This window comes from Chiroxiphia lanceolata, chromosome 3, assembly GCF_009829145.1.
Source record: "Chiroxiphia lanceolata isolate bChiLan1 chromosome 3, bChiLan1.pri, whole genome shotgun sequence".
NCBI classification, from domain to species: Eukaryota; Metazoa; Chordata; class Aves; order Passeriformes; family Pipridae; genus Chiroxiphia; species Chiroxiphia lanceolata.
This window is the reverse complement of record NC_045639.1, coordinates 14,290,456-14,316,444: the sequence shown is the minus strand read 5'-3', so window position 1 is coordinate 14,316,444 and position 25,989 is coordinate 14,290,456. Positions and strand designations below refer to the sequence as shown.

The 25,989-nt window shown below is 37.2% G+C and overlaps 1 protein-coding gene across 35 annotated transcripts in view; it reads right to left on the bottom strand.

Annotated features, from left to right (window-relative positions):
- NRXN1 (neurexin 1) overlaps positions 1-25,989 on the bottom strand; it is a 711,718-nt gene that overhangs the window by 203,321 nt on the left and 482,408 nt on the right. For all 35 annotated transcript variants that reach the window (XM_032683731.1, XM_032683732.1, XM_032683768.1 and 32 more), the window contains one exon: positions 20,857-21,038. In XM_032683731.1, coding sequence (XP_032539622.1) covers positions 20,857-21,038 — 182 coding nt within the window. The remainder of the gene's footprint in view (positions 1-20,856; positions 21,039-25,989) is intronic.

The following is a 25,989-nucleotide window of genomic DNA, read 5'->3' as shown; positions in this document are numbered from 1 at the left end:
GGGGGAGGGAAATGGAGGGAAGATAATTCAGAGCTCTGTCTTTGAAGGTATAGGACAAATGACTGGTTTGATTTTTTAAAAATTATTCTTACTTTCTAAATGATATCTAACTCCCTTATTCCAAATAGTCTTCAAAAGATGAAATTATTTTCTTCCTTTTAAAAACATCCTTAAACCTAACGATTGAACCATCTAGTAAGATCTCTTGGTGACCTCACCAAAGTACCAGATATTTAGTCTTCATTAAAGTCTTGGGGGAAAAAAAAACAAAACCAAAACCAAGAACAACCTTTTATGAAAAGAGCTTAGCAGAGGTTTGATGGCAAGAACAGCTGAGATACAATCATGATTATGTAGCACCTGAAGAATAAAATGAGAGACACTGAACCTTGACATAAATAATGATATAATCATGAATATTTCTGTAGAGATGTAGCAGAAGGGAACCATTGGTAGCTACCTCTTAAACAGATGAGTCCTCACTATGTACAATTTAAGAGGGAAAAAGCAAAGCAGATGACAATGGACATAACTTTCAATTACAACAGAACGCAGCAATAAGGGTATTTTCCTTTCCTACGCTACATTATGTATTCTGGACAACAGCATAACTCACATTCAACATCCTCCCTAGACTTAAAGGAAATCATACTTCCTATGGGGATATTTCATATCTTTGACTTATTTTTCAGTCCACAGCCTGTGTGATGTTCACAGCAATACCACACGGTGTTCACATTTTGCCAAAGATCAGACTAGGCAGTGGTGGCAGCTCTCTGGTGATCAGCCATCCCTTCCTGACTGCAGCACACTGCAGCCCATGAGGTATTTCAGACTGCTGAACATGCACAGCACTGTTCCCCAAAAGAGATGGAGCAGACCACGTTGCTCAGCTCATGAGCTGAGAACTCTCAAAGGAACCTTTCTTCTGCCAGGGTGAAGGAGCAAACGTATTCACGGGCATCAGCTCGGGATACACCACTTCATGCACACTCACTTAAACCTCTCCAAGCTCCACAAAACCCTGATGGCTCAGACCTCCAGCTCCAGACTGTTACTGTAAGAGTCTCAAACCCTCCCTTCACACCATATTCATAACGAACCCTACCAATTCCTTTTGACTTCAGAGAAGCCCTGATGAGGGGACCAAGAAACTTCATCCTTTTTGCACAACAGGCAAAATATAACCCACCCTTTGAACAGGCTGTTTGTTCATATTTGTTCTGACCCAGAAACATTTTCAATTTAGGGAAAGTACAGCTTCACAACTCTTTATTTTCCCCCATCAGTATCAGCCCCTACACTTTGATCACAGATGGCTATAACTGGTTGAATAGTCTAAAGTTTCCAGATTTGTAACAATTACTTACAATACAAATTCAAAATTGGATGTTCCCGTTACAAACTCACTGCATGGGGTAGAAATACTAGAGCATTAAACAAATCAGCTCTGGCAGTGCAATAAGCTTGAGTAAGAAACAGTGTTAATTAAACCTGTTAAGAATCAAAGTAAAAGTTGGAATCTCTCCAGTTCCGATGCAAAGCTGTTCTAACAGGTTATCTACTGTCTTTGCTGTGCCCTTGCCTAGATCAAATTATCTTTGCTTCTCTATTGAATGAAGAGAAGAGGTTTAGCTCTCTGAGGAAAAAAATGCAAGATATACCTCTAAGCTGCAGATGATCTGGGAGAGCTAACCTATGACACAGAGCTCATTCCATCTTGCTGCTCTGAACTTCTGAGGATTCAAAAAGGATTTTTCACTGTTGGAAGCAAGTTAATAGAGTCAGAAATAAGTTTCAGGGGTGCAATAAAGTTAATTTCTCACCTGTCCACTTCTTGTCATATATCCCTTGTCTTAGCAGCAGCTGAATCTACGGGTTGGGGCAGGGGGGAGAACAGGGCGTTGTGTAGCAGTGATCAAGAGTGGAGGAGCACACAGACCCAGTGAGTGATTTGACAGCAACCACTGATGAACAATGCCTTGTCAGTGGACAGTCATTTGTCTGTTCTAACACGCTGAGAAACAGTGAGTTTCTCAGCGTGTTGGGGTTTTTTATTTCCCACAACAGTTAGAGAGCAAAAAAAATGAAATGAAATTAAAAAGAAGACAAAATCGTAATGCTCAAATGCTATACCGACTGACACGAAACTCCCTGTTAAAGTGGCTTTGGAAAGTTCATGCTTACATCTACTGACTTCTAAACTGAAGGGGAAGGAGGAATAGGTTGACTAAATGCTGTCATCCCAGGTTAATAAAATCACTATCCAGTGCTTCAGTTAGATCTTTCTGACAAGCTCACAACTGAATATTTTTTTAAAAAAACTTATATCTAAAATTTAGTTTACTTTGTGTCAGTTTACTTCTTGATTTGCTAAATAATTTATCTAGAGAGAATTAAAAAGAGTGTAAAATTTGTATAGAAGAAACCACTACAAATTAAATGCACTAAACGGAAATCCCTTCCCCATTGAGAACTTTGAAACTAAGGGTAATCAAATTTTTATCAGGTCGTAACTTAGAAGATTAGAAGACTGGTAGCACATTACTCTAAAAATCAAATCTGATTAATGTTTAATTGTAGCAATGTGCAGAGGTATTAATTAGGTGTACTTTCTATGACTCATAATAGCTATTAAAGCAAAAGCAAGAATAATTTGAAGATTAACATGAAGAGAATGGTATACTTGAGTGCTAAATTATAATTAAAATGAAGGACCTTGTGAAATAATAGAAATTGTCATCCAATATAATATTTAGATACATATGCAGTTATAACAAATTTTCTAGCAATCAAGTCTGACAACCTTTTCCTCAGGATATTTTTTTTTTGTGCAGAAGCCACAGGTGTGAATTAAAAATTAATTTATGCTTTTCCATGAGAATCACAGGGAAAATCTTAAAAACCAGTTCACCCATTGGTTCTTACTGCACCACTGAAGCATCCATGCAAGCTTTGTTTAAAAGGGGGTCTCAGATAAGCTCTGGATTGTATATTCAAGTAAGTGTTGCAATTGAACTGGAATCTCTGTACCTTTGCACTTTGTTTTTTAACCTGTGATCCGCAAAGTCACACAGGGGTTATAAATCTTGTTCAGAACTGTCTTTCGAACAGATACACTTTCCTGCTGCATTTGTTACCTGTATGGAGGCTACGCATATTTTCATTGCTCATTCCCCTTCCTACAGTCTAGCAAAACCAATTTTTTTTTCCATTACAAGAAGATGCAGTTTACACTGCATTCCTTAAAATACTACTATTACTACTTATAATAATAGAAAATAAGTATCTACTGTTCATGATCTTGCAGAAAGATTGAAAATATGACCAAAGAATCAACATTAGAAGCATATAAAATGAATCCATGTTTTCTGCTTTTTTATGCCAACATAATAAACTTTAGATATCTGCTTTTGTTTAAATATCCGCTAAATGTATTTAACTGAAACAATTGAAACTGGAATTAGCTTCTACTGTACAGGTCTGGACAGCAACAGAAAGTAGAACAAACTCACAGTCTTGTGTCTTATGAAGAAACAAAAGGAAAAAAGGCATGAAACAACTCATCTGGGTCTAGTATTTGTAAGTGATTTCTTACAACTGCATTTCTGTCATTATCTTAAAAGCCTAATTTCTATAATCAAAGAGATGGTAAGTAAATGGTTAAGATTCATAATTTTCATTCCAGAAATGAACAGAGCACTGATGCAACACCAAAGAAAAGCAGCTTCTCTGGCTTGCTAAATTAAGGAGCTGCATTTTAGTCCAGGTGGTTGGGGGAAAAAAAAAAAAAAAAAAAAGCTTTAGGTAGCAGGGCTGCAATCTGAAACAGGAAAGTTTACATTTCTTGAAAGCTCAAAACACACATGCACATAAGCTCTGCATAACAGGTTTCTATTAGGCACTGATTATCTGCTGCTGTAGAAATATATTGGAAATGAGAAGAAATAAAATGAAGCAAATTAATTGACACAGTCTCCATCAGAAGAATATTTTGAATTGTCGAGAAATATATTTAATACCACCCATTAAGGAACTCTCCAGCTGCAACCCATACTCAGTTATTTTCTATCACTTGGAGGATGTGAAGTGAGGAAAAAGTGACCAAAATGTCCTGCCTGGGCAGCGATGTGAGTTTTCCCCATTTACACTTATGCCATCATAAATATCCTCTTAAGTGCCTGGTAGCCATAGAAACCTAACCCCACAACTTAGCTCTCTAACTTGAGAGCCTCAGAGTACTTATAGCAGAAATTCATTTTTAGCAGGAAACAAATGGAGAGTTGCAGCAGGCTTTTAAAGGGATATTTATTCTTAAACCATTAATAGTCATTTAAAACATCTTTCATTCTAATGTATTAATTTGGGTTACAATTACTGAATCTTTTGAAGTTTTATAACAAGTAATTGATATAGGGAATCATTATGTTGCCTATGTTTTCCTGGGGGTGTTAATAAATCAAGCAACTAGGACACAGAATCAGATTTAAAGTATCTCAGGTGGCTAGAATTGGTAATAAAACTGCACAAACTTCTTGTACAGCTAGGAAAATACCCACTACAATGCATAAGAGGATGTGTCACCTAATTGCTCTTTCTTTTCCATCACTACACTGCTTAATCATCCTGTCCTTCGTCCACTTCTCCAGACATGCTCAATTGTGCTATGAAGACTGATAAATTCAGCAGTATTACAAGATTTAGAAAAGGTTTTGTCCTTTGGAAATGTACGTTGGGTTCTAGGAAGTGTGAATATGCCATGTTTCCTGTTAAGAGCTGGTGCAGAGTGACATTTTTCTTTTAATGTGTCCCTAATGCTGTGTAACTCTTGCAGCACTCTACAAGTATCTTGCCTCCTGCACTTCTAAACAATTCTAGAAACAACAGTTTGGAGTCCTTTTTGATTATTTTAATGAGATATAAAGCAAGTCTCTATCCTGAATTTTGACTAAAAATCTTTCAGGAAGTTGTTGCTATATGGATCCCGAATTTATCAACAACATGCAACTGCAATCAGGATTATAATTACCTTAAGACAACCATTTTGTCATCAATATATAGATGATGTGCTTTCACCAAAATGGAGTGGAAAACAATTTCTTTCACAAATACTTAATAAAAAAAGAAAGAAAGTTTTGAAAACTATCTCCTTCCTGAGGTACAGCTACAAAAATAAACTTTTTACATTTTTATAAGCACAGAATTAATCAATGATTCTGTTACCAAGGCGAGTCCAAAGTTGAAATTAAAGTTCTGAAGCTACAGAGAGAGTCTGGATCAGGTCCCAGTCTGAATCAGGTGGGGAAAGAATTGAATCCAGGTTTCTTCCAGTCCCGCTGAAGTGGGTTAGCGGTGCTGAGGAAAAGAGTCCCTTTGCATTCTATCTTGTACATTCTGTCACAATCCTGAACATTTTCCACATTCAGGTTTCCATTGAGATATGAGACTGGAAAAACAATAATTTTCTAACTTATACAGCACTATTACCTAGATCAGATCACTGGTCTTTCTCCTGCTGCACCCAGTTTCCGGCAGTGAACAAAACCACACAGTTACTAAACGGATAACCCTTGATTTGCATCTATAAGGTTTAGGTTTGGTGGTTTTAACCTATGTTAGATCAAGAAGCTTGAAAACCCATGAAGATTTTCCTGAGATTGGTGTATGAGCTTAAGTTAGAGGGAGAAAACCAAAACTAACATGAGCATCTCACCTGGGACATTTATAAAAAAGTCAGCTGAACAATAGCAGAAAAGCCTACTAATTTCCTAAAAATCAGCCTTTAAAGTCAAAGCCCTGCTATTATCTCCCCAACAGAACCAAAAGGAGAAGTACTAGTTTTTCTTTTGGAACCACAATTTAGTACCACTCATAACCAGTCAGGCCCACAAGGAAGCACAGAAGAGCAGGATGGAGGGAAGGCTCCACCACCTGAAGTGATTTCCTGAATATCCTTTGCTTTCTCTACACTCTCCAACTCAGCATAGGAAGTAATTTCCTTGTGATCAGGAACTCTCTTGCAAGCTGGCCCTTAAAAATTAATTACAAAATATTCCAAGTCAGTAAGCCTTCTGAAGCATAAGCTTGCATGTGAAAAATTCTAATGTAGAAATCCATCCTGGCTATAATTTCAGAAAAGTACTAACAATGTAAGGAATGTTTGTGATAACCATTTTATCAGTAGTATGTGTGTGGGAGAATATGATTCAGGTAAAACCACTTTCCTGTCTTGATTTTAATGTTACTGTACATTACAGGAAAATGCAGCATGAAACTCTCAAATATTTCAGCGAGAGAAGGAAGGACTGGAGGGAACCAATTACGTTTGCCAGTAAATCAGAAGTGCTTGTGACTGGTGCCTCTGAGGGTCAAAAGTAATAAGTGTCATGCACTAGTAGCCTGATACTACACCTGTGTCAGGAGATAGTGAAGATGAATATTATAATTAGAAATGCTGAACAACATCTCCATTACAAGACAGATAAAGTGACAGTCCTGACACAGTCACAGCAACAAATTTATTCATCATTTTTCTTCCAACTCAGTGAAAGGACACACATTATCAGCCTGGGTGACTTCTATCTTTTGGGACAATGAAGCACATCCAGGACCTACCTTCGCAGCTGCAGAAGTGCAAAATAGGTGGTGAAGCTGCATGACACAACTTGGGGAGAAGGAGGCTAGAAAGGGGGGTTAAAGGATGGGGTGACACAAGCAGGGGAAGTACTGAACCATCACAGCTGGGTCTCAGGGAAATACCCTGCCTTTGCTTCAGAGAAAACCCCAGAAAACAGCCTGCTGACAAAGACTTGTACAGAGAATAGAGATTTAGTCACAGATAGAAAGATAAAAATCTCTTTCGTGCTTTAAGCTTTTATGATATTAGCCCAGAGTTCTGACAACTGTTAATAGCTAAAGGAATTTTTTAAATCAACATTCTGTTAAAATCATTAGAAAGCCACATCACAAATAGTCAGTAACGTTAGGAAAACAGACAGTTTATTTTAAAAATGAAACAGGAAAGCTTATCTTCCATGATTTGTGAGCGATTATTATCTTTCAGACAATCTTCATGCACTATTGTGATGAGAGACCTTAAAAAACATTTCACAGAGCGGTGCAGCTATGTCTGAAACCAGTGAGCTGGCCAAATAGCTCAAACAGATGAAAAATAAATTCACCCCAATTGCACATTATTCTTGCAATATAGCCAAATGTGTTTTGCTCAGCAATCAATTTAGCCCATTGGGGTTATTTTGGATTTACACCAGGATGGTGCAAATTACCTCACTACTCCCACACATCAACCAAAGCAAACACTTGCTAACATTTGAGAGGTGGGCGAGGAGGCAAAGTTAGTTACATCACCACCACCTTCCCCACAAACTGAAGAGGAGGCACATGCCAACAGTCAGTGAAGAACACACCAACAGGCCTTTGCTGGGCTGCAGAGCAATTCTCATCCATACAGATTCAAGTTTCTTTCCTGCATATAGCAGAAAAGCAGTTTGCTAAGTGTTAAACAAGAGGGGATGCAGCTATGGCAGAGGGGGAGCAGGTTCTACCTTGTTCTGCCACATGCAGTCTTGGAGTTTGCTGCTGACAATAGGACCAATGGATATTGAAAGAAAACACTGAGCAGCAGCTTACTCTCTTCCTTTTCTGTGTCTTCAGAAATGAAAAAGAGAACCTCACTGTGCTTACATCCAAGCATTCATCTTAAATCGTTCCTGGACCTAAGCCTTCCAGTCAAAAACTGCAGCATATATGGGTGTGTACAGCTCAAGAAGACCTTGCTAAACCCATCACTTGCTAGCAACAGCAAGTACATCTAGGCTAGCTTCAGCAAAAACACATAGCAGAAGTCCCCATGGCATTCCCATTACCAATAGGAAAGTAGTCTGATCTTGAAAGCATAAGTTAACAAGGCCTCCCTATGAAGCCAGCTCCACTGCTAGGCAGCAAGCAGAGTCGGAAACTTTTTCCCAATACTCGAAGGCATTGTTGCAAAATAAACAAGCTATTTCTTACCTTATCCTGACAGACAGCCAAAACAAATTAGCCGGTCGCAAATATTAACAACCTATACATACTAGAGGATGGTTTCATAACCAGTCACTCCCTGTCTTTTCTTTTGTAAACAAAACAGAGCTCACTCCTTCATTTTCTTCTTGGGAATTAGGCAGAGTATACTGCTGATTCTCTTAGTAGCTGCCTCCTTTGCTTACCTCCTTTTCAAAAGCCAAGTAGCCAAACCTGGACATCATTCTTCAGTTAAGGTCCCAGCAGTACTGTGCAAACAACAAGATTTTCCTCCTCTGGCACCCCATGTGTTGTCAATGCATCCCAGATTGATGCCTGTCTGTGTCTGCAGCAAATTGCAATCAGCTGTAACTTTCCAATCTTTTCTATAGAACTACTTCTAGGCCACAATTATTCCTCATTTTATAGCTGTAGCTGTGCATTTGATTTTTCCATCTTAAGGTACAGGAATCGGCATTTTTTTTGGTAGAAATTCATCTTCCTGATTTCAGATTATTTCTCCACTTTATCAAGCTCATTTTGAATTTTAATCAGTTCTCCACAGTGCTTGCAACCCCTGTCTCCCCTCCTCCCACACTAGCACAGCTTGGTGTCATCATGTACCACACTACAGCTGTGACAAGGAGACGTGCCGATCTTTTTTTGAGATTGAATATGCAGTGAAAAGCAAGGAGAAAGAAAAGAAAATCAATGCCTTAAGAATGCCAGTTTAAATAGCCAGCAAAATATTCAAAAGGTAGATTAGAGATAGAAACACAGAAATCTTAAATATCTTCCAAAGGAGCATCTCAGTTGAGTACAAAGTTGTGACAAGTTTTTAGCTCTAGGGAACACACTGCCCATTAATTTAGCCCTTGGCAGCACCTATCTTTAAATATATAACCATATTAATAAGGAATAAGAAATATACCAAGGGAGTTTTTGTGTTTATTTATAGACCAGGTAATATGAGGTGAATAACATAATTCTTACAGCAGTTTTAGTCTTGTTCCCATCTTCACTGTATGTTTCCTGGAAAGAAATACCCAAATATAGTCGAGGTTTCAGTATCTCCTCTGTATTATCCACTGATTTTTTAGATTATGTTAACAACACAGCCATCTTATTTTAGCCTTAGAGTACATACTCAGATGTTTTTTCACACAAGCAATTAGAAGATTGGAAAGTCTTACAAAATGCTCCTCTGAATTGTTCCACGGAGAGCAAATCTAGAAGCACCAAACAACTGTAGCATCCCATGGCACTAGTACAGCCAAGAGTTATTGCTCACTGTGGAAAGTGACTTGCAGATGTATACAAAAAATCTTACAATTCAAAGAAAATAAAAATCCCCGAACTTGAAGCCACCTCCAAAAACCAGCACAGTTGCCATCCTACAAGTAACCCATGCATACAGATATATGCTACCTGCAACAACCCAACTCATTTCATGTCAAGGGCAGACAGTTTGACATTAAAACATGCCTTATATTAGCTTTATTAGGAATTTCATAGTACTTCCACAGGAAAGTGAAACCCCCTCTTGCTTTGAAAACAAGCAATAGAGAATTCCCTTGCCTTTTTCTGTTTGCTGAGTAGCAAACTGAAACAGTACAGAAACTTGGGACATCAGGAAAGGCTCTCTGGGAAGAAAATAAAACAAAACCAAGTTGTCAAATGGGACTCCCTGCTGCTGCATACCATGTGGTGCTCTAGTGAGCTGCATCTGTTCAACTATTAAACATCGTAGTGAATATGATACCGACAGCAGTGACATTATCAAATATGCTGAGTGGTTATTAAGGCTCTATAGCATAATATTTTCACTTTTTATTTTAATTGATAGAAATTACTATAAAGCAGCTTCACATATAACAATGCTCTTTGTGCTTGTCCCTACCTGAGAAGGCATTGCTACATAATCCACAGACGGTCTTAAAAATTCCATCTGCTATGCAAGCAAAAGGCTGAGTACTTTTGCTCCAGGAACTCTCAATTGTTCCCTGGAATTCACTAGGTCAGGAAAAAAAGCCCCATATGGGGAACAATAAGGCTTCAGGACACTAATAGGGTTTCACAGCAGACTGGAAGAATGCAGTCTGTAGCATTCAGTCTGTAAGCAGTAATTGCAAGTCCATCAAGGGTGAGGGCTGAACTGAAAATAACAAGAGACTGCAGCCCCAAAATGGAGCATGATGTTATCTGTTGAGGCTGTAATGCTTCAACCCCATCCTTCAACCCAGAGGCCTGGGATCAAGAGGAGTACCTGACACAACAGCAGAATACATGGAGGGAGGACTTCCCACTCCTGTATGAGCAGCTTTCCTAGACCACAGAAAATGTGTAATGCTGCAGCAGCAAGAGTGATTTACATCTTCCTGAGGGAATATCTAGACTTACATTTTGTCCTTGACCGAATATAGATTATCACCTACAAACTCTGGCACAAGAAGTTAAAGCCATGTGAGTAGCATCACGCTGCTACACTGAAGGCGTTGGGATAATTTCACAGAGATTTGGTAAAACTGAAGGACTATGTCTTTCCTTTGTTCCTCAGCATCCCTTACCTTATTCAACGTAAGCTAGGTAATTATCAAAAGCCAAGAAATGCATGAGTCAGTTCCTTCAGCTAATCCACCCTCTGTAGCATCAGAATGTTTCAGTGCAAATGGGCTTTCATGAATAGTGAGATATCTAAGCCTCTCCAAACACTTAACAGCAAAACTCACCTGTTGTAAGTGGGATTGTTACATTAAACATAAGCCACCAGAATACAGAACACTGACAATATTAGATCGTTAAATCTTTATCCTGTCTGTTATTGTTGTGGAAATTCTTGTGAGTAGTATGATCTAAGCAAAAAAAAAAACCAGAGACTTAACGGCAGCAGCCTACTGTCAAATGGGAAGAATCACTGATAGATTGATAGGGAAGGCAAATATTGCAGATCTACAGTTGTTGCTGGAGAGAAAGGAATACACTGTTCAGTGACAGACCAGCAGCGGAGATGCACTGGTGTCAAACTTGTCATGCTCAGGTAAGAGAGATTAAGCAGCATAGGCAAGTTACTGAAAAGCAGATGAAGATATAATTGGTAACCAGGGTTTCAGAAAATACAAATAGATTCCCTGCTCTGGCTCTGTTTCCTGCATAACCCTCGTGCAATGAGCTGGGGCCAAAGTTTACAGAAGTTAAGTAACTTAATTGGATGAAGGCAGGAGCCAGGCCCAGTGTGTTCAGTTCTACCCTCTGCTACACCACATTAAATCCAGTGATTTTATTACAGTTACTCCTCACTGACACAGTGGTGTAAGGGAAAAATGATAAGGCTCAAGACATTGAAACAGTCTAGAAGAAACAAAGCAAACTAGCATTAAATATTAAAACAAGGTTTCAATTTGGTGATGACACTAAGGTTTCACAGAGCAAAACCTGAATTAAGTAAGTGGTCTAATTAACTAACTATGAGTTGCAATTGAGGTAGTATCTCACAAAATAAGAATATTAAGATGACCTTTCCTTATTAGCACAAAATGATTACCTATATTAGCAATGTTTACTTAAAGAAAGCAACAGGTTCTGTAAAACTGCCTCTGCACCTTTTGCCTTCTGGCAGGAGTTTTCTGGCCTAATGTTGATCTTGCTTGCACTTATATTTCTGCAGTATTTTCAAACAAATCGATAGTGGAAGTGGTGGGATGACAATTACTTGGGAGTTAGGATCAGAAGCTGTTCAGGTCACCAGCAGCACTTTTGCCCTCATCTTGTTCTGCATCAATAGGCTAATCACTCTCACTGGTATTAAAAATGATATTGTTCATACTGCACGTTCACTGAAAAACTGCCACACTTGGCACACTGTGCTGCAGTGCACCCTACATCCTTATCTACACTTAGAACCCATAAATTTAAAAGACAGGGAGTTAATGGGCCAGATCTTGGGTTCTGACTTATATTCATAAGAAACAAACCTTGATCTGTCCTATGCAAACCTGGCCTCTTTCAATGGATCAACAGCAGTCTGAGAGTCACTGTCTCTTACTCAAGCTGCCATCAGGCACTAAAGTGATGCCATTGCTCCTGTCTGTCCTTTTTTTTTTTTTTCAAACAACACATTGTCAGCCCAAAGTGCCTAAAATCTGTCTACACCCTGCTCTGTTACGGCTTCTAACACAGTGGGTACCCAAGCCTTCCAGTTGGTGTTGAGCCAGGCATGCCTGGCAGGGAGGAGGGAGTGCAAATCTTTCTGTGCTTCTCTAAAATTAGGAAAGAACCAGGCAATAATAAGCTAGGAAATATTGTCAGGGCTGACTCTGTTATATTAGTAGATATAAGAAACAGTATATGCTTACTATATATATTTATAATATAATAATAATAAGTGTATAATATAGATAATATTATATCTATATCTAGATATAATAAGCATAATATTACCCCCATAGGATAGGTGGAAAAAAGTGGCCTGTTTTTGGATGTCACTCTCAATCATCCAGAGCTTGAAATCTCCAGATCATCACAATAATTTCCTATGATTTGGTGCTTCTTCCTTTGAATGATCAGCCAGGTTACAGCGAACATCTCAACTGCTCTGCTATTGGAAATAGTAAAGCATCCTTTAAATCTTAATAAGGTTGTTAAGATGCCTGCTAAATTTTTCATTTGCTCTTTTTATACATGGCAATGTTCTGGAAGAGTTGGTGCCAAGTTATTAAAATATCTGTAACCTTCATGTGAAAGGATTTTGGCTAGTAGCCAGCGCGAGGAATTTTGGATTAAAAGGATGTGACTAGATTGTGATGGATCTAAAACATCAATGAGAGAATATAATGTTAACTGGGAAAGGTGCTCCTATTGAGGAAAGATGGTCTATTTATTTATCTGTACATTATAAACCAATTCTTCTGTCCTCCTTTTTGAAGCCAGAAATCTTGTATTTATATGAAAAAACCTTGACACAAAAGGATATATTTCCGAATTTTGGCCACATGCATATTTGATTTGCTGTTGCTGTTTTTGTTCTTTAATTAAACAGAACTTATCAATGGTCCCCATCAAGAAGGTCTTCCATGTGAATACATCATAGTCACTATCTGAAGTGACTCTCCTTTTCCTTCAGTTATACAGTATGCCTATTTCTGTGGGAAAGAAAAGGTATGTGATTCCTGAGACCCCTGGAGGTTTGCCACCTGTTTTCACTGGGATTCACTGAGACTGCAGAATATGCACAACACGTGAATTTGTGTTTTAGGACATGGCAGAAGAACAGCTTGGGGAACAAGGGAAAGGGAAGACAAAGAAAGAATCCTTGAAAACAAGACTGGATGTAATCCATAGAGTACTTCAGAGCTTTAAAAGTAACAATATAAAAAATAAGAACAGCTTTTTGAAGAGGTCATGAGCCTCTTCAAGTTTGTGTTGATTACATATGCTTGTTCTTGTGCTTGCCACTCCAAATTGGCTCACTTAAGTTCTTAAAAACGCATAGTTTTTTTACAAATATAACATGACTCAGGCCAAACCCCTTCTATATCTAATCTTGGTACTTTTTTTAAGCTCAACAAGAGCCCAGAAAAATGGTTTCATGCTTACATTCTCTCCTCTTGCTAGATACAGTCTCATTTGTGTACAGGATGCAACAGTAAAGTCATAGGAAGACTTGCCATCAAATTCAGTAATAAAGTTTTGGGTCTTAAGGAGTTCTGACAATTGAATCTGATGGATTCAATTGTCAGTGTAATTTCGAGATATGTGGGATCTGAAGGGAACTTGAGTTCACCATCTGGTCTGCAAGATCATTTCATACAACGCCATGGCCACAGGCAATTCTTTCCATAATGCTGTCGGATGATTCTAATATATGTAGGCCCACCAGAAGTGTTTTAAGGATCTACTTAACCTCTGCCAGGCTTTAAAACTTTGCTAGAAGAAAGTACTTCAGGAGATTCAGCAGTGTTGAGGGCAGGAGCACTGTGCAACGGACACGTGTTTTAGCTTAGAACTTAGGTCCCACTGGTTGTGCTATTTTCTCTGGTCGAGGGGTGGCAGGTGGTGACTCCATCATGCAGCATGCTTTTTTGGGGAGGAAGCTTTTATTTTCCCAAAAGCACAAAAGGAGCAGGATTCATAAAGGAGTTACTAGCCAGACAGAGGAAGAAGTGAGAATTTCTACCTATCCCAGGACAGAGGAAGAATATGATAGGAGTTGCCTCCCTAAAGCACACTTCTAGGCTGGAGAACTAGGCAATCAGTTGGGAGATCAGACCTGCCACACTGGTGTGCTGGACCTGCCATGCAGGATTTCTCCTTGCAGTGTTCCATGATGGCAGTCACAGCCAAACTGTTCAGTGATGTCAACTGTACAAATTCCATTCATATTTTTCATGCAGTAAGGTATCAGTCTGTTCTGTGCCAGAATTAGCATATTTCCATAACCTTCTTTCAGCAATTTGGCCTGTTTATGGCAAGAACAGAGCACTGTTGCTCAATATGCGATAACAGATTGTGCAGAATATTCAAGATGAGGCATTAACAAATAGCTTATGTAATAAAAACCCTTTTCAGAGCTTTTTAATCTATGTCTCTGCTAATACAAAAGAATAATTTAACTTCATGTTTTCAAGGCACAGCTTGACCATCTCAGTGATTTATTTATTTTCCTTCTTACAAAGTTAGATCTTTAACCTGATCAGTGAGGTAAATGATTGCTGCGTTTAGCACAAATTCCCTAGATTAATTCATTGCTCCCACTCTAATTAACTTAATGTTTGTGTGCATTGAATTGCATTCCTACCTGCCTGTCTAGTCCCATAAATGATTCTTTTTTGATTGCCCTGGGTTTTTTTATTCCAACCCAGAAGCAAGTCTGGAAATCTTTCTTCCATAGTAATTTTTCTTCAGTTTAAAGGTTAACATATAGTCCAGTTGCTGAGGTTTTTGTTCCCGAAAGAGAAGAACAATCACTGTTTATAATAAACTTCCTATAGCATTTTTCATTCACATGTATAAATGAGAAAAAGAAATCACAAATAAATATCACATCTATAAGCATAATAAGGAAATATCAAATACTGGCAGACTTCTGGATTAGATAATATCAGCCTTATGAAATTTTCTTGTGCTGCAAGGTAGCAGAATATTAAAATTCACAACTTTGATAAACATAATGGTCCAAAGTCTTTCCAGGGCTCCAGAGTGATCCCTGATGCTCACTTAGCTGATATGATGATGACCTGGTTTTCAGAGATGCTGACTATATTCAGCTTCCATTGACTTTAGCCAGTGATGTGCATGTTCAGCACTTCTAAAATATCAGATTTCTTAAACCTAGTTCTGCCTTTTTTTTTTTAATCTCTTCCTGGATGTGAATAATTAGATTTTAAATTCATTACATGTTTCATGAATATACAAGCCACCACTGGCCTTACCAAATCTTTGCTTTGCATATATATGCATATTATAATAAGGAATTCCATATTCAAATGATGATTATTAGGAGAAACACTTTTCTGCGAATATTATTTTTTGAAAATTATTAAACTCTTCCTGGGAAAATTAATTAGCTCCACCACAAACCACTAAAATCAAAGGTATTTTTATCACCAGTCTCACTGAAGGTACATCCAGCTCTCTAGGACTTGATCCAAATACAACTAAGTCAATAAAAATCTTTCAACTGACTTTCCATTAGGCATTAAGCCCAAGACATGTGAAGTATTCAAAAGAGAACAACAAATGCATTTATCTTAAAACATTGTAATTGTTTCCATGGTACACTCAACACAGAACTCTGATCTTCACTTGAGTTTTACTGTTTCTGTTCACTTGAGGGAAGGTCATTATAATTACATAAATTAAAATTATCCATATTTTATGTATGCGTACAATAAAATCTAACAGAGTCAGCTATTAAAAGCCTGGTGTAGCAGAATACTGCATATGTATAACTAAGAGACAGAGAGAGAGGAGCACCAAATAAGAGCTGGTTTAAGTTTGCCAAAAGTTTTAAAAAATTTCAAATAAAACATGCCACTTCCACAATATATATTTTAATATATATAGTATGTAAATATTTGGGACACAGAGCACCAACGGAATTTATTCATGTTTCAAAACTCTGCTTCCTGTAAGACATACAACCTTTCCTCTCCCGTGACTGTTCACCTCAGCCATTAATTGTAACTCTGAAGGCTGCACAAATACATTTTGAAAATCTAAGGATGATACTGATTAATCTGTTATGCCAGTAATGTTGCATCTTCACAGTATTTCAGGTTGTGTTATACCTTGCATATGCTATCTGTCCTTAACCATACCATACTTTTTCAGGTAATGTGTTAGCACGTCTTTTAAAGTAGTTTCCCATGCTTTTCCATCACAATATTCATCCTACTGGTTAACATTTTCCCTATAATTTTTTTCCCAATGACATGAAAAAGAATGAAAAACAAATATGTACTACAATCTACCCCGAGTTTAATTTGTTTTTCTTTTTGTGTTTTCTATTTGCTAGGTAGGATTGTCACTGTTCACTCACAGGAATTACAGGGCATTTACCTGCAGTTTCTCCTGGAAGAGGAGAATGCCTGGAAGAGGCATTCAAAATATTGTCACATCTGCCTTATTCCTTATTTTAGACCTCTGAATGTTTCCTATCAGAATGATCATCAACACTTCACCTACTTCAGCAGATCCACATCTGTAAATGAGCTTAATGAGAATCTCCTCATGCTTGAGCTAATAGAAGTGACTAGTAGGTAGTGTGCTATGGAGTGGGTGTCCCCTCTGCAGTGCCAAAGCTGTATGGCCTGAAACGCTCTGCTGGCCCTATCCCCCATACAAACTTCTTGATCTCAATTTCAAAATCAGCTGAAACAATAAAAACAGGTGGTTTTCTGCCCCCAAAATACTTTAATTTTAAAACAAATGACACAAACAAGGAAGATGCAGAAACGACGGATGCTTTTCATCAGGCATACAAAATGTCACATTTTGTTATAAAGTCTTCTATTTTAACAATGAAAGATGAAAACGTAGCATAATTTATTCACTTTTTTAAGTGGTTGAAGTGTATTGATAAAAGTCTATCCTTCTTCTCTTCACTAGCAAAGCCATACAGGAAAATGCCAGTTTCTAGCTACCAGCAGTGCCAGAAAGAGCAATTTAACAGGATTTCTTAGCCCTTCAAGGCAGTATCTTTGTCTAACTTCACTTTTTTTCCTCACCACAGAAAAGTTAGAAATTCAAGGTAGCAACAGCACAGTGCCTGTGGTAGACAGTGACATATGTATATTTGTATACCTTTCTGTCTAATGACTTTGGAGAACAGTGTGGGAAGAGAAAAAGAGTAGAGGCAGGAACAGGAATCTCTGACACAATGACCTAAGGGCTTTAGAAGTCAATGAAAAAGCTATGGACAGGAGTGCACACAGTGACTAATCGAACATTGCATGAATAGGCTGCTGCCTTTTTCCATGCGGCATGGAGATGATGCAGACCATGTCATGAAAAGGGGAAAAAATGAAGCTTACAGTAATTATCAGCTCTGTGTGTTCTTTACTTATCCATCAACAGGAGAGAAAGCAACAGCAGACTTTTAGATATATCTATTTCCTCTTGAACTAGATCTACCAGCAGATACTGCACAAGAGACCATAACAGAAGTCAAGTGATTGCTGTGAAAACTAATTGCTGTATCTCTGGATGACTAAAACATTTAAAAATCCCTTTCTTAAAGCACTGTGATGCATATGTATCATACACACAAGCAATCCTTTATATCTACACTGCTACAATGCAAGTGTAGTTTTATAATAATCTATCTTGGAATTTAAAATACTTGCACTGGAACTGTTAAGCATCTGGTAGCAATGCAGATTACACATTTTTTTAAATGTTTTCCCTATTAACAATGGTTATTTGGGGAGGTTAAATGATTGCTTTAAATAAATGTGTTCCTAACCTAACACTAAAGCTGTGATTCAGATGATCAAGTAGCAATTTTCAAAATCAGAATTTGTTATGAGCTTGATTTCATTATTAGGTTTACATCATCTTTAAGTAAACAGTATAAATAAAGAGGGCAAGCACACACTGAAGTACCATAATCTAACTCATAATTTTCTCTTCCATTTCTACAATGAAGAAGGTTAAGAGTAAGCTACCTCATAGCTCTCTCAAGCACCCTCCCCAGCATGCTAGTGAGGACTAAAATCTAAAGTTTTTTAACTCAAAGCAATAGTTTCAAACTTTTTTTGCCACCATTCTGCTGAAAATGCATTTTAAACCTATCCTTACACATCTATCCCAAATTCTGTCACTGGGAAGGATGTAAGTGACTAATGACCTCCTGGATATAATGGAAACTCAGCAACAAAAGAACCAGTTTCTATCACAGTGTAAAACTGAATCCAGGCATAATTAAATAACAAGTCTATCTTGTTATAAGGTTATAGTCATTATAACACTGGTTAGTTATTCATGCACAGTGCATTTCAATGTACACAGGCACTCATGCATATTTATTGCACAAACAGGTGAGTGGGTACATGCAAAATAATATGCAGAATTACACATTATACACTTCCCTGCTTCCACTGTTTCTCGTTATTTAGTAAGACATTCCTAGTGACATCTCAATGCTGATGCAAGAAGGAAGTTTTGAATGATAAAACCCTCCTAATACTTTTATTACAGCTGGTTTAACACAGTAGCTGCCAATATGGAAAAACTTAAATCCAATAAACTATTTTTGAAATATAACATTTACGTAGACCTCTCCATTTCTATGTTCTTCTTCATTTTTATAGCTGTGATGTTTCACAGTACCTTGCTGAGCAAAAATAGATCTCAGGTAAAATTCTCAGAAGTATCTATAGTTCCACTGGCTTTAATAAGATGTATGTTCTTTGGTATCACAAGTGCTTTTGAAAATACTGCCTTTCAACTTTCTTTTGAATACTATCCTTATTTGAAATAAACTCTGGGAAATTATATCCCAGTAGTTTTCCAAGCTTTATCTATCATTGACAATCCTTAAAAAACCCCTTGCCAAATGTCTTAGGATTTCAGGTCAATCCCTTAGTGGCTTCACTCCAGAGACAGACTACATTGAAGCTGCCCTCAGAAGGTCCAACCTTGTTTCAGTGAAACTTTGCATGGTTACCACGGATTTTGCTCTGAAGCAGAGCAGGCTTCAGGGAGGTTCCTAAAGTCTCTTGCAAAGACAGCAGGGGGAGGCCAATAACAGTTCACAGAGCATGATGATAAAAGGCTTTTTGCTGCTTCACAGAAATTTCAAAAGACCAGTAAAGTATAATTTATCATTTCCCACATCCCTACTAAGCTGGTAGTGTTTCTGACCATAGAAAACTCTCAATTATTCTTTTATTTTTACCATCTGTTGCTACAGCATAGGTATAAGAAAGTTATTTGGAAAAAAAATTAAAAAGCACAAACATTTATGAGCAGGCAATAATTTTTGATCTCCAACTCATAATTAATGAATACAATGTTTGTTTTAAAATAGAAAAATAATGGCTAGACAGACTGAACAAATATTATATTTTTGAGAGACTTCAGGTATAGTAAAATTACAAGAAAAACATTCCTTAATATGCTAATGAACAAGAAAAAACTATAAGAAGAAAGTAACACTGTCAACTACAGAGGGTGGATCTGGTATGAGATTGCAAAGAAATGGGCAGATAATGAAAAGGCACCTCATGGTTGCAAAGCAAATATTTAAATTATATCCAGCAACACAATACTTGCCTTGAAATATGTAGGCTCTCAGCTTTTCTGGCATGTCAGAGAAGTTGCTTTGTTCACATTTTTAAACTAAGATTGCACAATACCAGCCAATTATTTTGTCTGTGCGATTCAACGTAAGAGAAGGGTAAAGATAACCTCTGAATTTTATTTAAGGTCTTCTTTTTTTGTTTATTTACTCAAGCCAGTAAATAATAAAAATTAAAAAAAACCCTTGGTCCACAATGTGAGACTGCCTTTGCAGAAATAAGGAGCCTGGGAAGATTGCATACCATAATTCCCTCTAATTTTGAAAATGATCACTGCTGAATGTTTTCTGAGGGTGAAAGTGTAATCGGTTATAGATCAATAAGTAATTTCACTCAAAAGGAACTCAACTGTTCCTGAAAGTAGAGACGTTCTCAAATAAAACTCAAATGAACACATTAACAAAGTTCAGACTAATCTAAACAACAAAGTTTTATACTACCTTAGTTGTGTTTTATAATACCTTGGTTATATTTATTTACGACGTCATAAAACTCCATATCTTTTCAATTTTGATGGCTAGTTATTTGTTTTAAGGCAGCTGAAATTATTTTTTTAGACTTCTTAGCTTGATAGTCTTGCTTTCTGCTTAAGAATTATCATCACAAAAGAATGGTGAAATTGGAATATAAATTCTAATATTAGAATTTATCTAATAAGCACAGTCGAGCGTGTAATTCCCCCAGCAGATTCCAGATTAAAACTCTCAGGATTAACATACCTTCCTTTGGCACTGCTAAATCCTTTTCTATGTAATTAGATTGTAGTAAAGTGCTCCATCTGTACAGGTATCCCAGTATGATTTTTAATTGAAAGCCATGTAAAGTAGCATTGTATCAAACAAAAGACATTTTGAGTACATCTGAGACCCTGTACAGAATCATATGCTATAAGCCATTATCATTTAGTTCACTATCGACCCCAAAAGGCTCATTAACAAACCGCTATATTTGCATTAAAAATAAAATAAATTTAAAACTCACAAATATAAAACAATCAAGACGGGAAGAAATCTCATGCATTTGTCATAATACTTACAATATGCAGCTCTAGATAATCTCCGAGCCCAGTAGAACTGTCCACTCTTACTAACACGGCCTCTTTTTGAACAGTACTAAACCCTATTGCCAGTCTGTCCGCACGAGTGCTTGGCCGATCGTTAGGGGGCCACGTGTAAGTGATTTGTCCACCACCTTTGCTAAAGATATATGTTGTTCCCGCTGCAAAAAAAAAAAAAAAAAAAAAGAAAGAAATATAGTTAGCTCGCTTGCACCAATGAGAACCCGCATGGAAATCATATGCTCTGCAAAAGTCAGGATGTTCTCACACAGCAAATGGATTCATAGAAAGGAAGAGGACTGTATTTCAACATGAAGAGGTCTTTATCTCTGAAAATTTTGCAGCAAGCAAAATATTACTGTTTTTTATATAGTGCAATCAACACAGAATATAACTTAATTGCAAATGAAACAACTTAAAATACCATAGCTCTGATTCAGAAATGCATATCTATTCAAGAGAGTTCTTAAGCATATGCTTGATGAACATGTTTCTGTGATATGTAGAACATGGATGAGCTAAAACAAATTCTTTCCCAAACTGGGCCAGGTAGAGAAATCAAGCAATTCTATTTACCTCATGACTGACAAAAAAATGCAGCTACTTATTTGCACAATGAAAATGACACATTATCGTGCCCAGCGAAGCAAGATGTTAGCAAATACATTCAGATAAGACTTTTACAGATTTAAGGTTTATCATCTTGTAACAGATGGGGATAACAAATGGAAACAAACTTTACTTGTCATGTCAGGACAAAAAGAGATCAGTCTACCATCTGAGTAAGCAGTGGCTTATTCACATAACACTCAATGTATATCTTTTAAAAGTGGAAATCTTTACACATTATACCCAGGGTGCACTTACAAAATCTATAATCTGTTTTAACCAAGTGTTTAAACCACTTAGCACTCAGATGCCTTATTTCATATTTCCTCTGAACTAAAATAGCAGCATATCAGGACATTTTCCAGATTAAAAGTTGTATCTTAACAACACCATATAACAAGTAAGTTGTGCATGCACTTGATCTTTCATTTGAAAAGTCACTACAAGCTGGCCACTTCTTTTCTATGAAGGGAGATCAAAGCTTAGGGAGATAGGTCAACACATTGTAAATACAGATGTCTAATTTTATTCTCTGTCCTACGCTGTCTCAGCATGTGGTTATTTGTAATTTTATTACATTTTACCTATTTTTTTATTACATCTTATCTATTTTACTAAACAGATAGTGATAGGACAAGTGGAAATGTTTTTAAACTAAAAGTGATTTAGATTAGTTACCAGGAAGAGATTCTTTCAGAGGGTAGTGAGACACTGGAACAGGTTGTCCAGAGCAGTTGAGGATTCCACATCTCTGGAAGGCCAGGTTGCATGGAGCTTTGAGAAACCTGATCTAGTGGGTGACATCCCTGCCCATGGAAAGGGTTTGGAACATTTTTAATGTCCCTTTCAACTGAAACCATCCTATGATTCTATGAAATGCAATTCAGATTATTCCACTCAATGTTCTCACTACATACTTCCCATGCCCATGTAAGGAGATAATGCTTAACAACATAACTGTAATTTTCTGACTTTCCTTCAACATTGACCCAAAATGCTGTGAACATATAAAGGGATCTAAAATTCCTTAAATGTGTGGAGTTTTAAAGCCAAAGCCAAGAAAGACTTTATAGTTACACTACTTGTGCAACTCCCAGATGTCTCAAAATCTTATTTTACTGCACAGCAAGACTGTTTTGTGTCAGTCTCAAAGCAAAAAGGACACATGGCCTTTTTGAAAAGATACCCTATATGTATTTCTAACATCACTTTATGGAATTACATACCTACTCATTAGTTTTTTCCAGTGTCATTACTCTAGAATATTTTTGCACTGTGTATAGCACCTAAAACACTGTAAAACTCATTTTATATCAACACACTTGTGTGATTGCACTGTGTTTGAAATAGATCTCTTGGTTTCTCCCTTGATGCCAAAATACCAACCTGCATATGTTTTAGGAAAAGTTGTCAATATTCTTCAGCAAAGACAAACACAATCACTGGTCTGATATCTAAGTTTTCACTTTCACTCCGAGTGAAATCAGGTTTATCACTATTATAAAGAGTTGTTTATGAGTAGTGAAGATTGGGACTGTGCCAGGATTGTAACGGACATGAGCAAATGGTGTCTGGTTTAGGAATGTGTGTTACAAACACCTCATCTTCCTGCTCTCCCATCCTTGCTTTCCTCCTATGTGGTGCCCTGAAATGCACAATAACCTGTCCTGTGCCGTTCAGTAATGACAGCTGAATCTCCAGTTACAATACATCCAAAAAAAAAGTCACATGAGACAGGGGATGGACCATCAGTGTTGATGGTCCCCAAGTTCTCCTCTTTGCTGCTTACTGTTGACTTCAGATCTTGAACTGAGGAGTTTGAACCTTCATACCATATATGTCACAGTGGTGTCCACAGTGAAAAGATTTGTTCTGTGTTGATGAAAAACTGAGGGCTCATTAAAAACACTGACAGCCTTGCTGTTAACTTCATAAAACATTGTGTCAGGTCATGAATGAGGTTCTTACAAGTAACAAAAATGAGAAGGCTAAGAAAAAACCAGCTCCTTACACCTCAATGTCACAGATGAAACTGTTAGAATAGTACATAAGATTTAAGTGGCAGTGCATAATTCTCCTTTTCTTGGTTGTAACAGATGTGTTTACCCAATTAAGAAGACAAAGAAAAAGCCTGCCAAGCAATGGTGGAGTCATACCGAATACAATGACCCAGAAGTAAGTCTTCAGATCTGAACAATGAGAGACTCTGCTGTTCTCACTCAAGAGAGAATCTTTGTCACATTTTTTTGCTAAATACTGCCCTTCAAATAAACCAGTGAAGAGCAATTCATTCCATACTGCTGCTGCATTGAAGCCAAGGTCAATGTCAGTAGAGCTGGATAAATCTAGCTGTAAATCTTAAACTACATAGAACAAACATCAAAGTTAAAAAACTTATCTTTTTTCCATGAAAACGTGTGGCTTATTTTTTTTTTACGACAAAGCTCTCCCTCCTTTATAACTGTCCATTTTGTAGCTCTTCAAACTAACTGAGTGTCTGGTAAAAGACTAATTAATCCATGCTGATGAATACAGATCTGCCTCTGTCTGAGCTGCACAGGGAGTCATGTTCTTTGAATTTCCTGTATTAATTATGAAAAAAATGGGTCGGAAGCCATCTGAGAATAGATCCTCTAGTGTTTATATTTCAAGAAAGACAAATATAATAATGTAAAATTTATTACTCTGGGATTGATCTCAGTTTATAATCCGACCTCCCATTAACTATTAAAAGCTAGAAACCGAGCAGTTGTTGGAAACAACCCTGCTTACTCTCAGTTTTGGATATGTTAGGAAACAACAGAGGAAGCCTAATTCACTTGCTCCATAAAGGCTTTTATGCTCTCTGACAAACCTTATAATGTCTCTGCCGTTCTTTCAGAACACTGTCACGAAAAGCCAGTCATCTTCCTTCTCTCTCTTAGCTTGTGGCACTGTGTTGTTTAGGGTTTATCATCTCCAGAGAATTGAAAGCAGCGGAATTATAATGTCAAGAATAGCAATGCCATCAGCACAGTACTTGTAAGTAGGCAACTTTGTAACATGCCAGTTATAACTCTCAGCCACAGAATTTACTGCATAATTCTTTATGCGTCCATGCATCTACACAATGTTTAGGAAAAATGTCCATGCGGGTATTTGAAATTCTTACCCATGAAAGCATGGTTCCCATTGTAACAAACTGCCAGTGGTCAAGTTACAGTAATGGTTTTTAATGGCCTGGGTCTCTCAAGTCCTACTTGTTTGCAAAATTCATCTTTATGAAATAGTGCATTCATTTGAGCATGGTCTGGCAGCAACTCAAGGACATCTGCTTACCTATACAGTATTAAGCAGATAAATATTTTGTTTAGTACCCATTTACTGTATCTATTACTGTTTATGACTGCAAAGCTTTTCAATATTTATTGGTCTGAAGTCACATTTTATGTAGTTTAATAGTTTGCTCAAATCAACCACAAATCAACAGCTTTCTACCTTCCTCACGTTCATTCCAATTTTGAGTTTAGGTATATTGCACTGAAGGGTAATGTACGTAATTCCATTTTCCCCATATATAGTGTTAGTAACTTCATGTTTATTTTCAACATTCACGTCAGGTTTCAGATGCTGATTAAGTGGATGCAATGGTTTGATTGAGCTCTGGACCCCAATAAACTATGACTCCATCACACTCTATGATTGAAAAACTGAAGACTGAAGCCTGCAAAGTTCAGTAATGAAAACTATTAGCTGCACTTTCATTAGTAGTAATTTTGAACTATTATAAAAAATACGAAGGGTAAGCATTTCTACTTATAACAAGAAATTACCCAATAATGTAATTTTCTTTCTTTCTGTATCTTATCAGTACTTTATTCTGGGCTACAATGTGAACCCACATATTTCCACTGGTAAGCAATTACTTGCATTGATAAACCTGTTGAATCCAGTGAGACTATTTTTGCAGGCTACTATTAATTACCAAGACTGAAGAATTTACAACATGAAAAAGAAAATATATATATATATATATATATATATATACACACACATGACTTTCCAAACATCTATATGAAGGTATTAATCACATTTACTATGTTCAGAAGAGCATATAAATCTCCATTAATACTTCTTTTTACATATCCATCTATGTATTTTCATTCTGCCGAAGCTGAAGTTCAAAAAAGTACACAAAAAGAAGATTTGTGCAGATTTTCTAAGGTAAGTAAAGAAAGTAATGCTTCAAGACAGAAACATGATCTCCCAGGGGGAGAGATGCGGGTGTTTCAAAATAACCCATTTGGTGGAATAAAATACAACCCTTCTGTATTTTTTTCTTCTTAGACTGTGCTGTGTTATTAATTATTTACACAGAACAGAGAATATATACCACAGGGTTGAGGTGAGGAGGGAACGGCCATTAGGGTTAACCATGGGAAGGAGATGGAAAGAGCTGCTGGAAGAAGTATTTCAAACTAAAGACCAGATTCAACTGAATGCTTCCTGAAGGCATTCTGGTAC